The 20146-nt window shown below is 36.9% G+C and overlaps 5 protein-coding genes across 12 annotated transcripts; 1 reads left to right on the top strand and 4 right to left on the bottom strand.

Annotated features, from left to right (window-relative positions):
* On the bottom strand, nt 1004-2796 carry LOC104768949 (pectinesterase PPME1-like). The gene is made up of 5 exons (XM_010493056.1): nt 2518-2796; nt 2121-2396; nt 1798-2004; nt 1452-1690; nt 1004-1365 (listed from the first exon to the last, which is right to left on the bottom strand). The coding sequence occupies exons 1-5, from the start codon at nt 2719-2721 to the stop codon at nt 1206-1208; spliced, it is 1086 nt and encodes a 361-aa protein (XP_010491358.1). The 5' UTR covers nt 2722-2796; the 3' UTR covers nt 1004-1205.
* Nucleotides 3127-7779, bottom strand: LOC104768947. Of its 4 annotated transcripts, none has more exons than XM_010493052.2 (12): nt 6443-7779; nt 6191-6325; nt 5955-6099; nt 5515-5814; nt 5084-5324; nt 4827-4993; nt 4638-4748; nt 4475-4526; nt 4290-4399; nt 4077-4205; nt 3911-4000; nt 3127-3789 (listed from the first exon to the last, which is right to left on the bottom strand). In XM_010493052.2, the coding sequence occupies exons 1-12, from the start codon at nt 7699-7701 to the stop codon at nt 3253-3255; spliced, it is 3276 nt and encodes a 1091-aa protein (XP_010491354.1). In that variant the 5' UTR covers nt 7702-7779; the 3' UTR covers nt 3127-3252. The 4 variants fall into 4 exon arrangements, with proteins under 4 accessions (XP_010491354.1, XP_010491356.1, XP_010491357.1 ...); XM_010493054.2 differs by having other exon boundaries at nt 3360-3701; XM_010493055.2 differs by having other exon boundaries at nt 3531-3706.
* On the top strand, nt 8676-12467 carry LOC104768944 (respiratory burst oxidase homolog protein A-like). The gene is made up of 12 exons (XM_010493043.1): nt 8676-9271; nt 9362-9518; nt 9609-9657; nt 9746-9859; nt 9984-10412; nt 10495-10878; nt 10967-11062; nt 11153-11268; nt 11355-11457; nt 11536-11609; nt 11731-12269; nt 12357-12467. Exons 1-12 carry the CDS (start codon nt 8767-8769, stop codon nt 12464-12466), a joined length of 2676 nt encoding a protein of 891 aa, XP_010491345.1. The 5' UTR covers nt 8676-8766; the 3' UTR covers nt 12467.
* Nucleotides 12490-16389, bottom strand: LOC104768945. 4 transcript variants are annotated; one of them, XM_010493044.1, is made up of 13 exons: nt 16149-16389; nt 15764-15874; nt 15550-15676; nt 15336-15469; nt 15114-15258; nt 14749-14927; nt 14350-14590; nt 14154-14252; nt 13897-14042; nt 13627-13767; nt 13399-13487; nt 12788-13310; nt 12490-12695 (listed from the first exon to the last, which is right to left on the bottom strand). In XM_010493044.1, exons 1-12 carry the CDS (start codon nt 16215-16217, stop codon nt 12803-12805), a joined length of 1989 nt encoding a protein of 662 aa, XP_010491346.1. In that variant the 5' UTR covers nt 16218-16389; the 3' UTR covers nt 12490-12695; nt 12788-12802. The 4 variants fall into 4 exon arrangements, with proteins under 4 accessions (XP_010491346.1, XP_010491349.1, XP_010491347.1 ...); XM_010493047.1 differs by having other exon boundaries at nt 13627-13734; XM_010493045.1 differs by having other exon boundaries at nt 15550-15673.
* On the bottom strand, nt 16522-18530 carry LOC104768946 (inositol polyphosphate multikinase alpha-like). 2 transcript variants are annotated; one of them, XM_010493050.2, is made up of 2 exons: nt 18322-18530; nt 16522-17525 (listed from the first exon to the last, which is right to left on the bottom strand). In XM_010493050.2, exon 2 carries the CDS (start codon nt 17501-17503, stop codon nt 16643-16645), a length of 861 nt encoding a protein of 286 aa, XP_010491352.1. In that variant the 5' UTR covers nt 17504-17525; nt 18322-18530; the 3' UTR covers nt 16522-16642. The 2 variants fall into 2 exon arrangements, with proteins under 2 accessions (XP_010491352.1, XP_010491353.1); XM_010493051.2 differs by having other exon boundaries at nt 18364-18530.

Below are 20146 nucleotides of genomic sequence, written 5' to 3'. Positions count from 1 at the left end.
TACGTAATTTCACATGCACTTGGTGTGTGATTAATATGGAATTCAAATCAATTAAGAAGCTTGTGTTTGTATAATCATTAATCAGTAATATACTTTATTTTTTTCCGTTCAATTATATTTCTTTCCATTTATTATATTCTCATTCAATAATAATCAATCAGAGATCGATCAAAGATTCGGGTCATTTGTTAACATTAAAAGGCATTGCGTGATTGCCGAAACTGCATCGTTAATTTAACCTCGAGCTTTCCCTAGGCTCATGGAAAAGTACCAAAATTGTTTTATCGATTAATTAGATGCTACAAATATTTCACGGAAAGAGTTGTTTAATTTACCGGTTAGCTGCTTCATATATTTCACATAAAAGAGTGGAACGTTACCAAGTAGTCAATTTTATATGCATGTCCATTATTTAAAATATACTATATTAAAAAATTCTTACATTGATTAAAATGTAGATCAAAGTATTGATATTATTGAAATGATATGGCGGTAAGCGTTTTCTTTGGTGGTAAGGGATAATGGTAGGTTTAGTGATGATAAAACATGGCGGTATGAAAAAAGATGATGGTTCAATTATATTACGATGGGTAAAAGTGATTGTACATTACATAATATGTAAGATTAAAATATTTTTAATTTCATCTACATTTTAATGATATGTAAAAAAAAAAACATGTGTAATAATTTCTAAAAATAGAAAATAATTTTAACATTGTTAGTTACAAGAAATGTCTTGTATGGGACAAACATTCAATTCTTATTTTTTAATCGATCTCATTCTTAGTATGATTAAAGTGCTTGCGGTAAAAAGTTTACACCCATTAATTATCCAAAAGGATAATAATGTTGCTAATCATCTCCGTAAGACGGTAAGTTCGTAACTGATAATGCTCCTCCACATGATGTGGACCACATCTTGAATTTTCTATCTTCTAAATATGAAATAATTAAAAATAAAAATTGATAATAGCATGCATGTCTTATAAATGTATCAAAAATATTATTATGAATCGAGGCAACATTTTATTATAGTGAAACCAAAATTACACAAGTCTCAACTCCTCCATGATATTCAAAGAAAGAAGGACTTTTAGATAAGAAATTGAAAATAGCAAAAAAGAAAATACACCGATATACATATTTCGGTGAATAGTTTCAAATATCTTAATTTTAATTCAGATAGGTTAATAATATTAAAGAGTTTACAAAGCGGGTGGTGGGAGAAGCCACTTGGATCCTTGGATGTAGCCGAGGGAAAGGAACCGGTTAGCTTCGGTGAGGTCAATCTCTTGTATGAATGGAACCCTCTTGGCTGAGAGTGATCCTGGTCCTGAACACTTGTACTCTCCGTAGAACACGGTCCTGAAATTTTTAGATGGAACCGGCATAAGTGACCAGACGATTAGGTCATCACAACGTGTGTATGTAATATATGAAACTGGACTTACTTGTCATGAGCGGGAACCTTGTTTTCTTGCCATCCGGCTGGGTTGACGACGCTGGTCATCTCGGTGTAGGCATAGACAACCTTAGGGTGGCTCATCCATGCTCTTCCCAAATAGATTCCTTCACCGACTCCAGTCACCTTGCAGTGCACGAAAGAGTATCCGCTCTTCTCTTCTGCGCTCTTACCTGCGTGTGCTGTGATCACTCTAATACCATCTCCGACCACGTGCAATTGTGTTCCCTTTTGAATTCAACATGAATGTATATATAGAGATTTCAGACTTTATGTATTCAGAAAATTATAATGTATGAAATGCGATTGATTATCTAGGGTGGTGGTTTGCGTACCAAGTACATAGAGGTACCACTTCCGAAGATGAAATCGAATGTCCCTTCGACGTAGCAGTCCTTGAAGAAATGGTTTCCGGTATCGTCACAGATTGTGTCTTGGAAACCATAGAATTTGCAGTTGTAGAAAGCAGCATAGTTTCCTGAGATTCTCATAGATAGGGCTTGTGCTCCCTTTGTTTTACCATCTGGTGCCGGGGCAGTATTCTACATATGCAAAAAAGAAACAAGTCATTCGAAATCTAGGGAAACTCGCATATGTATTGGCCTTAGAAGAGAAAGTGTACGTAGGATACTTCATGTATTTATAGAGATATATATACCTTAACGACAATGTTGACGGCCATGAAATAGTCGGATAAGATAATGAGAGAGGCACTATCGACGGTTCCATACTTGGCGGCAGTACCGTCGAAGGTGATAACGGGCATGGCAGTGGGCTGTCCCATCAATGTGATGAAGGGTTGGTTCCTCTCGATAGTGACCTTCTCTTTGTAGTCACCAGGAGCTATCTTTATGATCACCCGCTTTGTGTTCCCTGCAGGAACGCTCTTTATTGCGGCGGTTATTGTTGTGAATTCACCTCCCTTTGGATTCACCTGCAATCGTTACATATATAAATTTCAAATTTTGTATCAAAATATATATATATTGTTACAAGATTGATCGAGTGATAGTTTGGGGACAATATAGTATGAAGTAGTAGTGCTTTTTTCATACGTTGATGATACGTGGAGCAGCCTCAGCAGCGACGAGTGCTGGATCTAAGCCTTTACGTTGAGGCAATGGACCAACGTTGGCCTTGAACCACTGCTCCACTTGGGGTTTGGCCTCTGGGATTGGTGTCACATCATCTGCGAACACCATCGGTGAAACAAAGACCACCAACAGGCCTAATAAAATGGACACATTTGTGTATCCCATTATTTTTTTTTGTTTTTTTTTGTTTTATTAAAAAAATGAAAAAAATGTTTTTTTTTTTTTTTTCCTTTTTTTTTGTTTTTTGTTTTTTGTTTTTTTTTTTTTGTTTTTGGATGATTTGATGGGAAGATGGCCATCGGTTATATATACTGTGAAAGAGATGGGGAAACTTTTTTTGTTTCATTTTCGTTTGCTATTATTGTTTGTGGTGATCCATTTTTGTATCCTGCTATAATTTCTCTTGAGATCTCTATTTAGACCGGAGGCTTTTTCAATTTTAAAATGTTTTAGAAATTAAAAAAATTTCTAACCACTCAATTATCTTTATTTTTCAGCTAAATATATATATAACCTTAACCATTCCGCTGTAGATTAATAAGTCAGAAATAATTCATTTATTTTACTATATTAAGAAAGTAATTTTAGAGTATTATTTTCCCCAAATTTTAATTTTGTTACAAACAACAATAGTTACATACAGTAATACAGACACAAAGGTAAATTCGTCATTTTCTCAAACGACATAAGTAGTTGTCAGGAGCTGAGGGAGGATGACTCAACCTGGCTCCACAACGCCTCAGCATAAGCCTTCTCCTCTTCTCCAACGAACTCTACTCTTTCTCCAACTTCAGTTTCAGCTTCTTCTTCCTCTTCTTCTTCTTCTTCCACTTCCTCCTCAACTTCAGTTTCTCCACACAAACTTCTAGAGCTTTCCCTAAACTCAGCAAAAGCTTCCTTCATTGCCAAACCTGTAGCCGGTTTATCACTCCATCCATATTTTGGAGCCGGTACAACAAACGGCAGCACAATATCGTTGATCTTAGACCCGTCGCATGAGTCAATATCTTCATGAGGTTGAGGGAAAACGAATACAATCCCGAGGTCGTAGTTGCATACACGAAGTTTACTGACCGGTTTGATGGCATTGTGGGACTGGTCCTGGTTGTTTCTGGAGGATTTGGAAATGGTCTGTCCCCATGCAGCTGCACTGAAATTATGTGAGCCGCAGTAAACCCAACCAAACGAAGAAGACCGTGAGCCTCTTGTGGAGGTGAAAAGTCTCCTAGCCACCTGATCATAGCTTATAAATACATTATTATACTACGTACTAGTGCAAGAGTTGGGTTTTCGACTTTTTTGTGAACTAGTAAATTCTTTTATTGTCGCACACAGAATTCTCCTTTGTTCTTACCTTGATATGCATCGGGTGTCCAACTCTATCTTGAGGATTAGGAACTGCATCGTGAAGCACATTGTTATGTCTCAACTTTTGCCACGTTTTCTGCACAGGATAGTAAAAAAACCCAAAGTTTTGAGATTTGTATTTCTAGACAAAAGGCTTTGGGTGAGTAAAATACCTCGGAGAAGCAAAGCAGACATTTTGAAGACAAGACACCACGATGGCCATTCTTGACTCTTTCAATGGTAGGGAAGATGATTTTAATGGAAGGAGCTTCCCGTTCTTCCTTATTACTCCAGCAACCCCACTAATCCAGAACATTGGACAAAACGTTTTCATGTACAAAACTTGTGGTGAAAGCTTTTAATGGTGCTTCTAAACAAAACAATACCTCTGGATCAGACTCTTGGGAGTCAAAATTCTGTAACGCTTTTTTACCCGCAGCTGATGAAAAATCAGCTTGAAATCCTGCAGTTGCTGAGCCTCCAATGGAGGATGCACCTATAAGGAAAATATATGTAAACTTAATACCTCATTAAGGTGTTTGTTTACCATTATCATAGAAAATGCACTTACTGTATACGAAATCAGATTCCTGAGATTCAGGCCACTTGTAACGGCCTAACACCTTTCGAGGAATCCAATACAGAAGATCACACAGTCAGAGACTGATACACACTCGTTAAAACTCAAAGGATTCAAAGCAGGATTCTTTTGTTTTGTTCCTAATCAAACTTACCTCTTGTAGCCTCCAAATGCCAGTACACCTCTGAATTGAAGCGATCAACGAGCACAATGCAACAACGTGATTAGGTTGAACCAACTTTGACACATCTGAAATGGTCACTCCCTGCAAAAGCCAAGAGAGATCTTTAGATGTATCCATAGTCTTTTTATGCAAAGTATCTAATAAGCATATGACGAGTACCTGTAATACATGTAGCATTAGTTGCACCTTCTGGTTGCTCCTACAAGAAGCAGCTCCAAGGACTTCATCCCGATACACATACCCCACAAATTTAAAGAAGCCAATATCCCACAAAGGAGAAACCCATTTTGCGATATTCCGTGGCAAAAAGCCTAGTTGGACAAAATCTGTCAAAAGGAAATTTGTACGAGTCACAGAATGAAAATTCATGTCAAGCACGTACAACCATCTGTCATACTTGAAATGAAACTACTTACCGTCTCTTGAATCATCATCAGGGTTAGAAACAAGGACGCTCACAGCATTCGCGTCAGCAGGAACATTCGTATTTCTTCTCAAAACAAGTTCCAACATTCCGAAAGAAGTTTCCCGGGTTCTGGAGATATATGACGCCAGTCGTTTCAGTTGTGCTCCTGTGGAATCATTGGCAGAGCGGAAAAGGTAACTGAGACCTACGACAGATGCTTCAACAGATCCCACAAATTCTTCACTGTAAATCTGTGAAACAAGAATCATACGATTAGTCAAGACAGAGATGCATTGACCAAACTTTCTAATATACAGGACGCAATCAAACTTTCAATATTATTTAAGAAAAACAACTAAGTGAACAAAATAAGTTCACGATATTGACACTTGATACTAATAAGACAAACATGCATATAAGATGGAAGATGAAGCTACTCACAGTATTTGAGCAAACAGATTCTGTAAGATAAGATGGCTTATAAGAATGAATTCCAGGCACTGAAGCCACAAGGTGACCTGCTGAGTTTTCAAAGTTGTACTTCGTGAACTCGAGAATCCAATGGGCTTGACTTGGAACATCAATCAAAAGTGATGCAGCAAATCCAGCCAGCTGAGCACTAAAATCTGACCTAAAACCAATATTGGTTTTTCTTCGACAAGGTCCGAAAAGGGATAAAATATCAGGTTCAGCTCTTCGTGGAAAATCTTGCCACCAAACTGTGTTGGTCACGTCATCCCACTGGAATAATAAATCTCCATTAAAAAATGAAATATGATTCACTTCCCAATATAGCTGAAACCTCATAATAGCCAATATGATGCCTGAGACTCGTCTTGTGATTCACTTACATTACTATAAACTAAGGCCTACACTCTTACCTGTCTTGCTACCAAGTTTGCAGATGTAATAATTACACGGATGCTATCTTCTCTTTGCAAAATAAATAGCTTGGGGTGATGACAAGCAATGCCACGGTTCTTGCGGTCTTTCCCAAATGCAATTTCCTCAGGAAATGGTGGAAACCTAAGACAAGAGGAAAACTCTTCAGAAAAGAAAATATATATACAACCATGAGTCATTCCTTTTCTCAGAAATATGATCAGGTATTACGTACACCATAGTTACATTTGGGTAGTTTGGCAAAGGAGCAGCAGTTCTTGCATCAGAGTTTGAACTCCAACATCTCTCAGCATTGTGACATGCAATAGTCACCGGCAAGTGGCTAGGTATCTCACAACAGGAAAGAAACCTGCAATAACAACTTCATCAGACTCTTGAACAAGCATGGGGAACAAATGGAGGTATACATTTTTTTTTTCTGTTTAGACTACTCGAGAAAATATAAAAAATACTCTTTTCGACATACCATAAGACATCACTTGTAAATGTTGCAATAAAGATTTGTGAAATGGTTTCCACAGGGTGAAGAAGTTCAGGCAAGGACACCACCCGTTGACAACCAGTTGAGCTTTGTTCAATATATTGAAGACGGTTTAGATAAAAGTTCTTCCCAGGTGCTTGTAGAGAACTTTGATAACTTTTCTCCTTCCCCGTGCAACTAATCTCGGGAGCGTTTTCTTTATCTCCATCAAACGGAAGACTAGTCTTAGTCTTGTCACTGACCAAAATACAATCAGCACCATAACTTTCTACTTCGCTTATCAAGTTTGACACACCAAGTCTTCTACCTAGATGTGATTGCGGGCTTGGCAGTCCATCCCTCACCCTTAAACCGGACAAACCATGATCCATCTCATGATTAGTCTCGGCACTCTTGACTTCTCTATTATCGGCCATAACATCTACCTTTGACCTTAACATTTTGGATGCACAACATGATAAGCATTCCTTTACAGAATCTGATATAAGGCAAGATACAGGATCATCACTTCTTAATATATGTCTACAATAGCTTACAAGAGAATTCAACCTACCAACAACGCTAACAGCAGATTTAGGTGGACAAAACTGAGAATTAATCTCGTTTTCTATCGGCGCAAAAACCCTTTTGCTTCTCTTCCCACTAGAAAACGTTCCTCGAGAATGTCCTGAAGAAACCGACACTCCAATCATTGCAAATCTATCTTCAACAATCAAAGTATCCCTTCCTTCAAACTCAATCCCCTGAACCACAAACCCAACTCGACAATGCTTATTGCACAAACCTTCTTTACCACAAACAAACAATACCTCATCACCAACACAAATCTCTTCAACTTTAGCTTTCCTAATCCTAACACGATTAACATACACACCATTCAAAGAAGCCCTAAACTTCAAACTCCCTAAATCCTCAGCACAAACTAATCTTCTCCTAAACTCTTCAATAACTTGACTAAAACCAACCGAAGGCAAGAGAATCACGCCGTCAAAAATGTAAAGTTTGCGACTTTGGCTATCGAATAGAATCTGACAGTGCTTTCTACTAATACCGCCGTTATCAATGACGAAATCGGGAAACCCATCATCACCACTACTACTACTCCGACCAATTGTGTACGGCCGATCTGATTCAATGTGAACTAACTCTACGGGTAAACCAGAAGACCCAGAAACCAAAGGTGTACCAATACTATGAATACGAATCAAAACTTTCTCACAGTGTCGCCGTTTCATATCTCTCATCAAAATCAAAAACAAAAGCAAAATCAAAATCAAAAACTGAAGAGAAAGCAAAACCCTTTCCCCCAAACTGATTTTGGCTTTCCCTCCCAAATCGATGTACTTTTGGGGACTGTCTCGCTCTCTGTTTGGACAACAGAATAAACTTATCCTTCGCCTGGATAGTGTTATTTTCCCGCTTTAACACAGCTGTTAATTAAATTCTTTTACAGTAGCTTCAAAATATATGGTTAAATTATTGTTGTAAATCTTTTTTATTTTCAAAGTCAAATTAATATTATTTTAAATAAATTTTCAAGTCAAAATTGAATACCAATTATTTTAAGAAATGTAATTACATGATAATTTTCTTAGTAATATATTCATTTAAAACAAAACAAAAAAAAAGTCAAAATCAACAATCTAGAGAAAACTATTCAATACCATATTTGCAACAAGTGGTAGGTGAATTAAAAAAAATGTTATGTTTATCAAATAGTGGATTGAATAAACAATGTAAATGTTCGATTAGTTAATTCATATAGATTTTGATGATTGATTTAGATGTAACGTGATCATATTAATATGACGATAAAGCTTATAAAAAAATTGTTTTTCAAAAAAAAAAAGCTTATAAAAAAATTCGGAATATCCTGACTAAAACTTAAAAGGTCTTAACTATTGGACGTGGCACGGTAATGCGCGGGAGTTTTGACCATGAAGAAACAAAGTACATACTAACAACTCTGAAGAAACTTTCTAAACCAACCCCAACAGAAGAAGAAGAAGAAGAACATTAAACAAATGAAAAGTCTCCTTTCATGCTACTTTGAAACTTTCTATGTTCGTAAAAATTCATTGGCTGAGATAATATATTTTCAATTGTTTAGACATAACCTCAAAAACAATAATTTAATCTCATAGTGTTTGGTTAGTGTATGCTTTTGGTATTCCGGTGGTAATTTTATATCATTTACACAGTTCGTCTCTCTGTTTTTTTTCAACATTTTCATATTTCTTCTCTCTCGTTTCATCTTCAGATGCACGAAAACATTTCTGAAGAAAAGATTTGAGGAGTCGAAGTGAAAAATGCAAAAGTTAGACTTCGAAAACACGAGACATTACTACTATCCAAGCGGCACAGAGACGCCGTACGGAGGACCGTCGTCGTCGGAGAAGACGAGGAGTTATTACGAGGAAGATCAACCTTACGTGGAGATCACGCTTGATATCCATGACGACTCCGTCTCCGTGTACGGTTTAAAGTCACCGGACCATAGAGTCGCTGGATCGGATCAATCGCTTCTTAGACCAGGTCGTTCATCGAGGAGTAACTCGGTGTTGAAACGCATAGCTTCTTCCGTTTCTAGCGAGTTGAAACGAGTTGCTTCTTCCGTTTCTAGAAAACCACCGCGGCCGCAGAAGGCTAAGCTACGCCGTTCGAAGTCTAGAGCGGAGTTAGCACTCAAAGGTCTCAAATTCATCACCAAGACTGATGGCGTCACTGGTTGGTTTGAAGTTGAGAAACAGTTCAATGAGATTACAAAGACTAGCAGCGGTTTATTACACCGTTCCAAATTCGGGGAATGTATAGGTTAGCACTTAGCAGAGAAGCAGAGTTTTTAGTATTTCTCTGTTTTGAAAAGTTTCAATGATTTTTTAACATAAAATTTTGCTGCTGTAGGGATGAAGTCGACTGAGTTTGCGTTGGCATTGTTCGATGCTTTAGCGAGGAGGGAAAACGTAAGTGGAGATTCAATAAACATGAATGAGCTTAAAGAGTTCTGGAAGCAGATCACTGATCAAGATTTTGATTCGAGGCTACGAACTTTCTTCGACATGTAATGTTTTCTTGAAACCATTTTGTTTCGTTTTCTTTATGTATCCATTGGAACTTCCTGTTTCATATTGGAGTGTGGTGTGGACTTCAGGGTCGATAAGGATTCGGATGGACGTTTGAATGAAGCCGAAGTAAGAGAGGTAGAATCTTGATTTGTTTTAGTGATTGGTTTTAGAAATCTTGAATCAGTTTGTGATCTTCATTAGGTGATTTCATCTTCTTGTACAGATTATAGCTTTAAGTGCTTCTGCAAACGAGCTGGATAATATTCGGAAACAAGCTGATGAATATGCTGCTTTGATTATGGAAGAGCTAGATCCCTTTCATTATGGGTACATCATGGTATGTGAAGTTTTTTGAATGAGGTTTGTTTTGTTCATTGATCTTTTTTGTTAGCTAGAGAAAAGGTTTTGGTTTGTGAGTGTTTTTTGATGTGTTTGGAGGCACTTGCTACAATGCCAAACAGATAGAGAATCTCGAGATCCTTCTACTGCAAGCCCCAATCGAGGATGTGAGAGATGGGGAGAGTAAGAAGCTGAGCAAGTTGCTAAGTCATAATCTCAAGGTTCCGCAGAGTAGGAATCTCGTGGTGCGTTTTTACAGATGGATGAAGTATTTTGTGTTTGATAATTGGAAGAGAGTGTGGGTGATAGCTTTATGGATAGGTGCTATGGCCGGTCTGTTCACCTGGAAGTTCATGCAGTATCGAAAAAGATCAGATGCTTACCAAGTTATGGGGGTGTGTGTTTGTATAGCTAAAGGAGCTGCAGAGACGCTTAAACTAAACATGGCTATGATTTTGTTACCAGTTTGTAGGAACACCATCACTTGGCTCCGGACAAAAACCAAGTTAGGTGTTATTGTTCCTTTCGATGACAGCCTCAATTTTCACAAGGTAATGTTTTTAGCTTGCTGGAGAGTATAAATTCAAAAAAGAGGTTTCAGATAGTAATGCTTATGATCGAAATCTTACACAGGTCATAGCAATAGGAATTGCAGTTGGAGTTGGAATCCATGCTACATCTCACTTAGCCTGTGATTTCCCACGGCTGATAGCTGCAGATGAAGACGAGTATAAGCCAATGGAGCAGTATTTTGGGCCACAGACAAAAAGATATATGGACTTTGTGCAATCGGTAGAAGGAGTTACAGGGATTGCAATGGTTATACTAATGACCATAGCCTTCACTTTGGCTACAACATGGTTCAGACGTAATAAGCTCAAGCTTCCTGGACCACTGAAGAAAATAACAGGCTTCAATGCCTTCTGGTACTCTCACCACTTGTTTGTTATTGTCTACTCACTTCTTATCGTTCATGGATACTATGTCTACCTCATCAAGCGATGGTACAAGAAAACGGTTAGTAACTCATCAATACAAAGTTGTAACAGTACTAACAGATGCAATATATACGGACTCTAATTTTGGTTTTCATGTGATTTAATAGACATGGATGTATTTGATGGTACCGGTGGTTCTTTACTTGTTTGAAAGGCTGATTCGTGCATTCAGGTCAAGCGTCGAGGCTGTTTCAGTACTAAAGGTAAAATCTATAAATATTTCTATATTGAAATATCCAAGAAAACAAAGACTTGGTATATTCATCTCTATCATTACCTTACATCTTCAACAGGTTTCTGTGTTACCAGGGAATGTTTTGTCGCTTCACTTGTCAAGGCCAAACAACTTCAGATACAAGAGTGGACAATATATGTATCTCAACTGCTCTGCAGTTTCTACATTAGAATGGTAATAAGGAAAACTCTCATACTATCTGAGACATTTATATGGAAAATTGGAAATTAGACTGAACATTTTTGTCTACATATAAACAGGCATCCATTCTCAATTACCTCTGCCCCGGGAGATGACTACCTCAGTGTCCACATTAGAGTTCTAGGAGACTGGACTCGGCAGTTAAGATCATTATTCTCTGAGGTATTTCCCCTATACATGAACACAAGAGATTATTTGTGTCCAAGTATGTAATTTTCTTCGTATTTATCTGAACCTCAGCTGTGTAAGCCACACCTTCTTGGTGAAAGCAGATTGAACATAGCCTCCCCAAGGCACCGGGATAACATATCTAAGTAAGTTTTGTCAATAATCATCAGTTATTTTCTAGAATCATTGAAGCATAAATAGGGGCTTATATATACATAAGCAGTCTATAACATTGTCAAATTTATCTTTGAAACGTTGATCCCTTAGCTATCCAAGAATCCTAATCGACGGTCCATATGGAGCACCAGCACAAGACTACAAGAAGTTTGATGTTGTTCTACTAGTAGGTCTAGGAATCGGAGCTACTCCCATGATTAGCATCGTCAAGGACATAATCAACAATTTAAAAGGCAATGGAGAAGGTAGTAACCGAAGACAGTCACCGATCCACAACATGGTCTCTCCTCCTCTTTCCCCAGCAAGAAAAAGTGAGGCGTTCAGAACCAAGAGAGCTTACTTCTACTGGGTCACAAGAGAGCAAGGATCTTTTGACTGGTTCAAGAACGTGATGGACGAAGTGGCCGAAACAGACCGCAACAACGTTATTGAACTGCATAATTACTGCACCAGTGTCTACGAGGAAGGAGACGCCAGGTCCGCATTGATCACGATGCTCCAGTCGCTGAACCATGCTAAGAATGGAGTAGACGTTGTGTCAGGAACACATGTCATGTCCCATTTCGCTAGGCCAAACTGGAGAAGCGTTTTCAAAAGGATCGCTGTGAAGCATCCCAAGACTAGAGTTGGTGAGTTTCTTGCTTGTTAGTAAAAAAACTACTCATATTTTGATGCATGTGCAAATAATAATGTGAATGGTTTGGTATAATTGGCAGGAGTGTTTTATTGTGGAGCAGCTGGATTAGTGAAAGAGCTACGACACTTGTCATTGGATTTCTCTCATAAGACCTCCACCAAGTTCATTTTCCATAAAGAGAATTTCTAGAACGTATGGAAGATATTGAACGATGCTCTAAGAGTGTAGTAATATAGTTAAAATTGTACATACTGTATGTAATTAATGAGATTTGGTATAGCTTTGGTTTTTGTACAAAAAAAAAGATAGAAAAGAAACTAAACAACAAATATCAGATCATGTTTATCTATCACTACGCAAACTACAGGACATTACCTTTCTTCCAAACTCCAAGTCTCCTCGAGATCCTTTCCATACTCTGTTTCAGCTCAAAAACAAAAATCTCTTACACTTCTTTTTAACTCTCTCACTATCATCAATAAGAAAGGTGTAGAAATAAGAGAGTCTTACCCTGAGAGCTACTGCTCACTTTTGCTTTTTTTTCAGTCTCTGAAAGTTGGGTTTCATGAGCTGGCTTGATGAAACCTGAGTTGTCTGAAAAGGAATCAGAGGCTTCTTCTGAGACATGACACAGACATCTGCTGAGATGGGACTATGTATGACTACACTTGGCGACCCAACTTTTCCTCTCATCTTCCTCGGAGCTTCAAGTCTTTCTAAAATCATGGATGTTTTCATATCAGCCTGTTTGTTGTTACTCTGTAAAGGAGACATAACTTGGGGGTCTATCTTTCGTTTGTGTGTTGTTTGAACCGGAGAAGAGGACTTCATGAAAACCTCCTCAGTGACTACTAGTTGTTCCCATTCTTTAGTAATGGAAGCTGTTGCTTGTTCTTCTTCATCAATTATATGAACTTCCGGAAGGGTTTCTGGATTGACTATGTGTGGAAATTTCTGTTCCGTTGGAATTACAGAATCTGAAAGTACTGGGCTCACTTCACATGTTGCGTCTTTTATGTTCGAATCTAATGAACTTCCAGAAACAAGAAAACAAGCTAAAGATCTGTAACAGATTTGCAGGGATGCTAATGAAGTAGAGAAGATAGGAGGAGAATACTCACCCAAATTGAAGACTTTCCTTCACAATAAGGTTTAGTTTTTGGTGGAAGCCTCTGTTGTGTGTCAAAGGATTGTAGTCTGTAGATTCAATCTGCTTAAATTTCAGAAATGAAAGACAAGTTACAAGTCTATATACTTTTTTTTGGGAAAATACAAGTCTAAATACTGACTGGAATAGAGGTCAAAATACAAGTCTAAATACAATATGAACATATTGAAATAAAATCGACCTGTAACAAAGCGCCTTTGACAGAGATCTCGATTTCTCTAGGAATAGAGGACTCCGCAAACTGACTGGCACTGGAAATAGGCAGGACTTCTTCTGACCCTGCCAATCTCTGTAAACATTTTTCGTCTGTTAAGCTAAGTAACTGCACAAACTCAAGACATAACACAAACTTATCATATCACAGGGAGAATACTATTCAGAAAGGCTAATGTGATTAGAACCAGGATGAGGGTTAGGAGTTATTAAAGGGTCATAGTTGATGAATTTTTACCTTCAGAAGCATTGGACCATTTTCTGACGGTTGAAGAATGTAATAACAATGAAATTCCACGACTGTCATGGTTTCTAGATTACAGTTTGAAGAACAAACCAAGCCTTGGTCCATTGAATATAGTGCACCACATAGTCCCTGAAAAACTGTATTTCTAGATGATTAGGAACAATACGAGGCATTGCGTAGTTATTTATACTGGAGGCACCTGAGCTCGCTACTGCAATGTGGGTATCTTTACGGAAGAATGTGCTTACTCTGAGTGTTCAGATCTGGTTGATCCATTTCTTCAGAAGTAGCTTCTGTTTCATGACAGGTTGAAGGGCTGACAATGTAAGGTGCGCCAAGTAGTAGGCCTACGTCAAAGTAGTATACTTGAATCAAGCTCTCTAATTTGGAGGCAAGAACCGAAGTCAGAAGAAGAGAGTGCAGTAGATAGCTAAAAAGCCTTACCTTCGCTGAGAGAAGTTAGATTAGTCCTCCGTATGACATTGAAATCAACTTGGGAAGAAAATGGATGAAGTTTCTGAAGACTATGGATTGAAGGTAAGAACAGGACAGTTCTGTTGCCAACTTTCACAGAATTTTCAATCACATCAAACTTTCCTATTTCAAGGTTGGTTATGGAGCATTGCAGCTTCTCTATTTTGTTTACCACTGACTCTTGTAATGGGATGCCGTGGCACCTGCATGTCTGTAAACAGCAACAAAGAGGATGAAAAAATGTAGTGGGAAAAGCATTAGCTGAAGTAATTTATAATCGTACTATACGACTTTATCCAACATTGGCATTATCATACTCGTCATATTATTGGGAGATCAAATATTCAAGTTTAGGGTAGAGCTAAGTACTCGACAAGGGATAAATCCGTCGACAATCTGATTCGCAGCTGCAGTGAGATTGCAGAAGATCGAGTTCACCGTACCAAAAAGGTTACTTTTGAAGATAATCTGGGCCTGCAGTGATTCTCCAGTGTCATCTTTTAGCTCCTGAAGCCATCTCTTTTCAAGGCCATGAAGTGATTTTCCATCTGAATGCATACAACGGATCAGTTTCAGAACTATTCTTGTGTTACTTCGTACTAGATTCAAAACCTCTTTACAAATAATAGATTCAAATGAAGAAAGTAGCCTGGATAACTTATTTAACGAACCAGTCATCAAACTCTGAGAAATGTAGTAACTGTATGTAAAGCAGCTAGTTATACGGAACTTACCAGGAATGCAGGTTTGAAATGAACAATTGTCAAGATCTGATAAGCATCTAAGGAATCTATTAATCTTTTCCTGAGTATAGCTTAGATAGCTTGATTGCTTCTCAAACAAAAGAAACTCAACCGACACACATTTATCTGCTGCAGCCTGAAGCAGAAAGAGTCAGCACTGAGAAAACAAGCTAAACTCACTAAAACATACAATAGTTGACACATTTAACTGACCATAAGATTGCTTCTCGCTTCAGAATCCATATCTTCAGGAAAGCAAGAACTCAGTACAATAACTTTCCTCATAATGTCTCTACCTCCCCATGAGTACAAAGCTCGATCACACAGAAGACTTGATAGCTTAAGATCTATAAATAATTCAGTACGATCAACAATCATCAAATTAACTATGAAGAAACAGCTAGAAGAATCAAGGAAAAAGAGAGACCTCCGCAAGACATGGCTCCCGATTCATCGATCTCAGGTACAAACGCATCCAAAGGCAAGCTGTTAACAGCGTGATGAAAGTCTCGAAGACAGAAGTTTCCAGTAGGTGTATAGGCAAATTTCAACTGCTAGATCCTTAAAAAAAAAAAGTGAAAAGCCACACACAACCACCAAAAGCAGAAGGAAACAAACGAATCAATGACGGAGAATATAACCTGATCGTTTCCAGAAATCCGATCTTTGAGAATATAACACAAACCGATCCGATCAGTGAGAGAATCTACCGGAGACGAAATCGCATGTAAATTTCCGAGCTCCAATAACAACTACACACAATTTCCCAGCAACAACAATCAAATCAAATCCGAAGCTTCAGAATCGAGCAGCTAACAATCGAATTCGAGATTCAGAAACGAAGACGAGATTATTCGCAGCAACAATCAAATTCGAGATTCAGGAAGATGAAAATTCGCAGTAACAATCAAATCCGAGAATCAGAGAGACGAAATCCCCAGCAACAATCAGATTCGATCAAGAACAGATTGATTCAGCGATCTACGAATACAAATTTATACTGAGAATGGAAAGAGAGAGAGAGACCTGCTTTAGATCTCCGATCAGAGAAGGAGAGATATTCCGAAGATCCAAGACGAAGCATAGAAGCACCATTCTCAGTCAATCGTCTTCTTCGATGCGCGCGAGACGTGAATTTGAAAAGAGGAAGAGAAGAAGCAGAGCATAAGAGTGAAATTAAAATAGAAGACGATTTCGTTTCAGTCCCTATACTTATAGTAGTATTTGAGATTTCACTGCAAACAAACCCTTCATTATTTACAAAAGTTTACTATTACTTTGAATTTATTACTCTTTTGGCTCTAAAGTTTTTAGATGTGTATATTCTTCACAAATCACAATCAAAGTAAAGTAAAAAAAAAATGGAACCATTTTTATATGCCTAGAATTGGAAAAGCCGTGAGATAAGAGTACGAATGTATTCTCTTTAGATACACAAATGAAGAGTTTATAATTATATCCATAAAACTGGAATCAGGCCAATCGAAAAATAAAAAGACAAAAAAAATATAAAACTTGATCTAAGATTCTGCAGACTCATCTGGGCTCTGAAGAATATCACGAATGAAGTTTATGAAAGAACATAGACCACCTAAGAAGTTATGGTCAATGACACCATTACCATCCATAACATGAGCAAAATCCACCAGCTTCACTTGTGGTCGAGCATCACCATCATTCCCCTTTAAGATTGATTCATTCTCATAGACCATTAGTATCGAACAAGAGTTGAAATGGTAGAGCGTTTGGTTCTCAAACCAAGTCTTGAGCTCCAGCAACTGTGTTAACACCCCGTTCGAACCACCGTAAACACTAGAAACAAAAGCAGAGTCAGGTTTTGAACCCATATCAGAAAGCGAGTTCGATGATACAAACTTCCTTAGAGTCAATCTCGCTCCATCGACTTTGAGCCCACGAAGAAGCTTTCTCTCGGGCTTCCAGAAACTAGATTCTTTGTGATCATACACCTCAAACCCAGAGATCCTGAAACCAGCTGATACAGTTGTGGTACCAGTGTCTTTCTTCAAACATTTTTGAACGTATTCTTCAGATGCTTCAGGGTACCATGTTCTTGAACCCATCTTAACATCCATCACTGATGGTTTTGAGTAATCGGCAAGAAGATTTTCAAGAACAATCATGGTTGCACCATCAGAACCTTCAACTGCTTGAGTACCGTGGTACACAGGGAAAAATCTGCGGATGTGATCTGGAACCTCTGTGTTTGTTGAGAAAGATTCGTAGAACTTAACCTCGTTCTCACCACGAGAATCGCCTTGAAGGGGCTTGAAGAAACGACCCTTGTCATCTACAAGGGGACCGGGTTTCCCATCTTTAGCAATGTGTCCTGCAACTTGATGTTCAGGGACCTTGAGCTGCATCTTGGTTAAGAGTATGATGAACCTGAGAAATTGGGAATTAGATACACAAAAATCACTCATAAAAACCAAAGAACACGAAGCACCAGAGGAGAAACCAAAAAAAATATGAAGATGTTGAAGAGATCTGTGATTCTTTTTTTTTCAATGAGACAATAAATGATCAGAATGATCCCATCACATGCAACAATGCTCTAATATATAAAGGTCATTAGATATGAAACCCCAATAGCTGAAGAAGATCCTGAGAGAAGCCACATTACTGAAACTATCAAAGTGATCCAAAACTAATGACTAGAATAAACTAGTATGCATCAATGAACCTGTTATATAAAAAACTCAGCAACTTAGGAATAGCTCTACTGATCTCTGCAAATCTACACACATTCTTGACAAAATTTGCAATAATCAGAGCTAATAAAGAACAGATTTTTTTCCAGGAATGTTATAATTCAACTAATCCCCCAGATCGCATATTACTGTTTCCTACAGAGAAATCAGATTAGGGTTCTTCAATTCTCTTCACATTCATAAAAAAAAAAGTAAAATCAAAATCAAAACTTGTCTGGTTCAACGCTTGAAGAACAAGAGAACATAAACAAATCAAAAGAACAAAAAAGGGAAAAAAATACTGAACAGGGAAAATTACCAAATCCAGCATTGAAAAAAAATAATCACGAAAAGTTAGCTTTTTTTCCATAGAACTTTATTGCTAAATTCGCAGAAAAGGGTAAAAGAACTTTACAAAAAGTATGATCCCCAATTGAATCAAACGCTACACGAAAAAGCTAATTAGATTTATTAAAGTAAGAACGACGAACCTTTAATAAGGTTATAGAGGATGAGAAGTAAAAAAGATTTACCCAACAAAAATTAGTAGAAGCAAATATCTTCAGGGGAGAATTAGAAACGATGGGGAAGGAAGAAGAAGACGATAAGAAGGTGTACGATTCTTCAGCTTCACAAAATTGAAAGCTCTCTTTTTTTCTTTTTTTTTTTGTTCTTTTTTTCTCTTCTTTTGAGGCACCGAAGCAATCTAGCTGGACACATTATATACATTAAATACTTAATTATTTATTTTCCCTTTTTGTTTATTTTATTTAATATACTTAAGATTCAGAGAACGAAAACGCAACACGGTTGGAGTTTATTCGCGACATGTCACATGTGTCATCTTTTTTAATTGCTTAAATTTTTTTTTTCTTTTGGTCTCAATTTTAATCGTAATCGGACTAAGCAAACTAGCTTTTCAATATTTACACTAATCGATTTGATTTGTTATCTCAATCAACAAACCGATACTGTACTTGGTTTATATCACTAAATGCATAGGTGTGATTTTAATCAATATCTACTCGGTATTTATTGTTTACTAATGTAGTAGTATTAATTTTCATTTAAAAGTGATTTATGGTTTATTTATTTTATAGTTTAACAAAATCGATGAAAAACAATCAAACGTACAAGTACAATATTGTTGTCAAAACAACATGAAACAAAAAGTTTTGTTTTACATAATCAATCATACGCAGAAATTGTCAACTCATGTTATTATTTTTCATCATCCTTCTTCCAACACGTTTATTTGATTCACCTTTACGTATTTTATTCAGTAGTTAGTAAGTAACATATTAAAATTAAATATATAAACGCGTGGCGGAGAAGTCGATAAAGGGAATAAAAAACTATTGGATTGAGACAAGAACCGGCCTGACGTTGAAAATTGTGGACAAATCCCATAACCAAACCGGTTGAACCGATTCTATCTTTACTATTAAAGCAGAAATACTCTCTAGAGTAAAATGGACAATGACTTGGTTTTGGTAGGTTTTTCATTAAAAATGATTAGAGAATCACAAAATTTAATCTAATTAACCTATAGTTTCAATTTCTTTAAATGACGAAAATACCCTCGGTCGATCACTTAAAAAATTACCGGGTCGGGACGCGGATCCTTACATATCCGACTACAGAAGGAAAAAAACCCGCGGATCTGTTTGTACTCCAGAATAATATTTTTTGGATCCAATATATTATTTCATTCATGATTAGTTATTTAAGATCCTAAACAGAATTATTCGTTATAGGCAAACACTCTGATTTCATTTTTCTTTAAGGTATTTAAATGGAAACCATAAATTTTAATTACCAAAAATTCGGATATTTACTTAATTATCGATATTGATCTTAACAGATAATTTTTTTAAAGTAATATTTAGTGATTCAGTTAAATCTTTAAAAACGAATATTCAAGTTACCAAATCTGACTAAATTGCTTGATTTCTGATATTATAATATTTCCTTAACGAAATTATAGTAATTAATTGTGAGTAGTATAGATAGAAAGAATTAAAAACATAGAAATTATATATATGTAAAGTTGTAAACTAATTTACAGAAAAGGTGTACTGTATATCCCACATCGACTAAATATTTTGGAATATGGTTCATAATCACTATAAATATGTGACTAAAATGTTTTGAGTACAAATGAGCAGGAAACTTGATTTATCAGGTATCCAAATTTAACAGTTTAATTTGGTTCTATATTTGAGAATATTTAAACTTTTAAAAAGTAAACATATTATAATATATTTACGTTTTTTAAGAAGTTTAAGATATTATAAATATTTAAATTTTTATAGA

Source organism: Camelina sativa, chromosome 20 (genome assembly GCF_000633955.1).
Source record: "Camelina sativa cultivar DH55 chromosome 20, Cs, whole genome shotgun sequence".
Lineage (NCBI taxonomy): Eukaryota > Viridiplantae > Streptophyta > Magnoliopsida > Brassicales > Brassicaceae > Camelina > Camelina sativa.
Note: the sequence above shows the minus strand (reverse complement) of the source record. Positions and strands in the feature narration are given on the sequence as shown.

Coding starts and splice junctions, on each gene's coding strand:
- LOC104768949 (XM_010493056.1), bottom strand. CDS start 2,721: ATGGGATACACAAATGTGTCCATTTTATTAGGCCTGTTGGTGGTCTTT. Junction 2,005..2,120: donor CCGTCAACATTGTCGTTAAG/GTATATATATCT, acceptor TTGCATATGTAG/AATACTGCCCCGGCACCAGA. Junction 1,366..1,451: donor AAGGTTCCCGCTCATGACAA/GTAAGTCCAGTT, acceptor TAAAAATTTCAG/GACCGTGTTCTACGGAGAGT.
- LOC104768947 (XM_010493052.2), bottom strand. CDS start 7,701: ATGAGAGATATGAAACGGCGACACTGTGAGAAAGTTTTGATTCGTATT. Junction 5,815..5,954: donor CAAACTTGGTAGCAAGACAG/GTAAGAGTGTAG, acceptor TTATTATTCCAG/TGGGATGACGTGACCAACAC. Junction 4,206..4,289: donor CCCAAGAGTCTGATCCAGAG/GTATTGTTTTGT, acceptor GTTCTGGATTAG/TGGGGTTGCTGGAGTAATAA.
- LOC104768944 (XM_010493043.1), top strand. CDS start 8,767: ATGCAAAAGTTAGACTTCGAAAACACGAGACATTACTACTATCCAAGC. Junction 9,519..9,608: donor CTACGAACTTTCTTCGACAT/GTAATGTTTTCT, acceptor TGTGGACTTCAG/GGTCGATAAGGATTCGGATG. Junction 11,610..11,730: donor CACCGGGATAACATATCTAA/GTAAGTTTTGTC, acceptor TTGATCCCTTAG/CTATCCAAGAATCCTAATCG.
- LOC104768945 (XM_010493044.1), bottom strand. CDS start 16,217: ATGGTGCTTCTATGCTTCGTCTTGGATCTTCGGAATATCTCTCCTTCT. Junction 14,928..15,113: donor ATTTCAAACCTGCATTCCTG/GTAAGTTCCGTA, acceptor GTATGCATTCAG/ATGGAAAATCACTTCATGGC. Junction 14,591..14,748: donor ACGGATTTATCCCTTGTCGA/GTACTTAGCTCT, acceptor TGCTGTTTACAG/ACATGCAGGTGCCACGGCAT.
- LOC104768946 (XM_010493050.2), bottom strand. CDS start 17,503: ATGCAGCTCAAGGTCCCTGAACATCAAGTTGCAGGACACATTGCTAAA.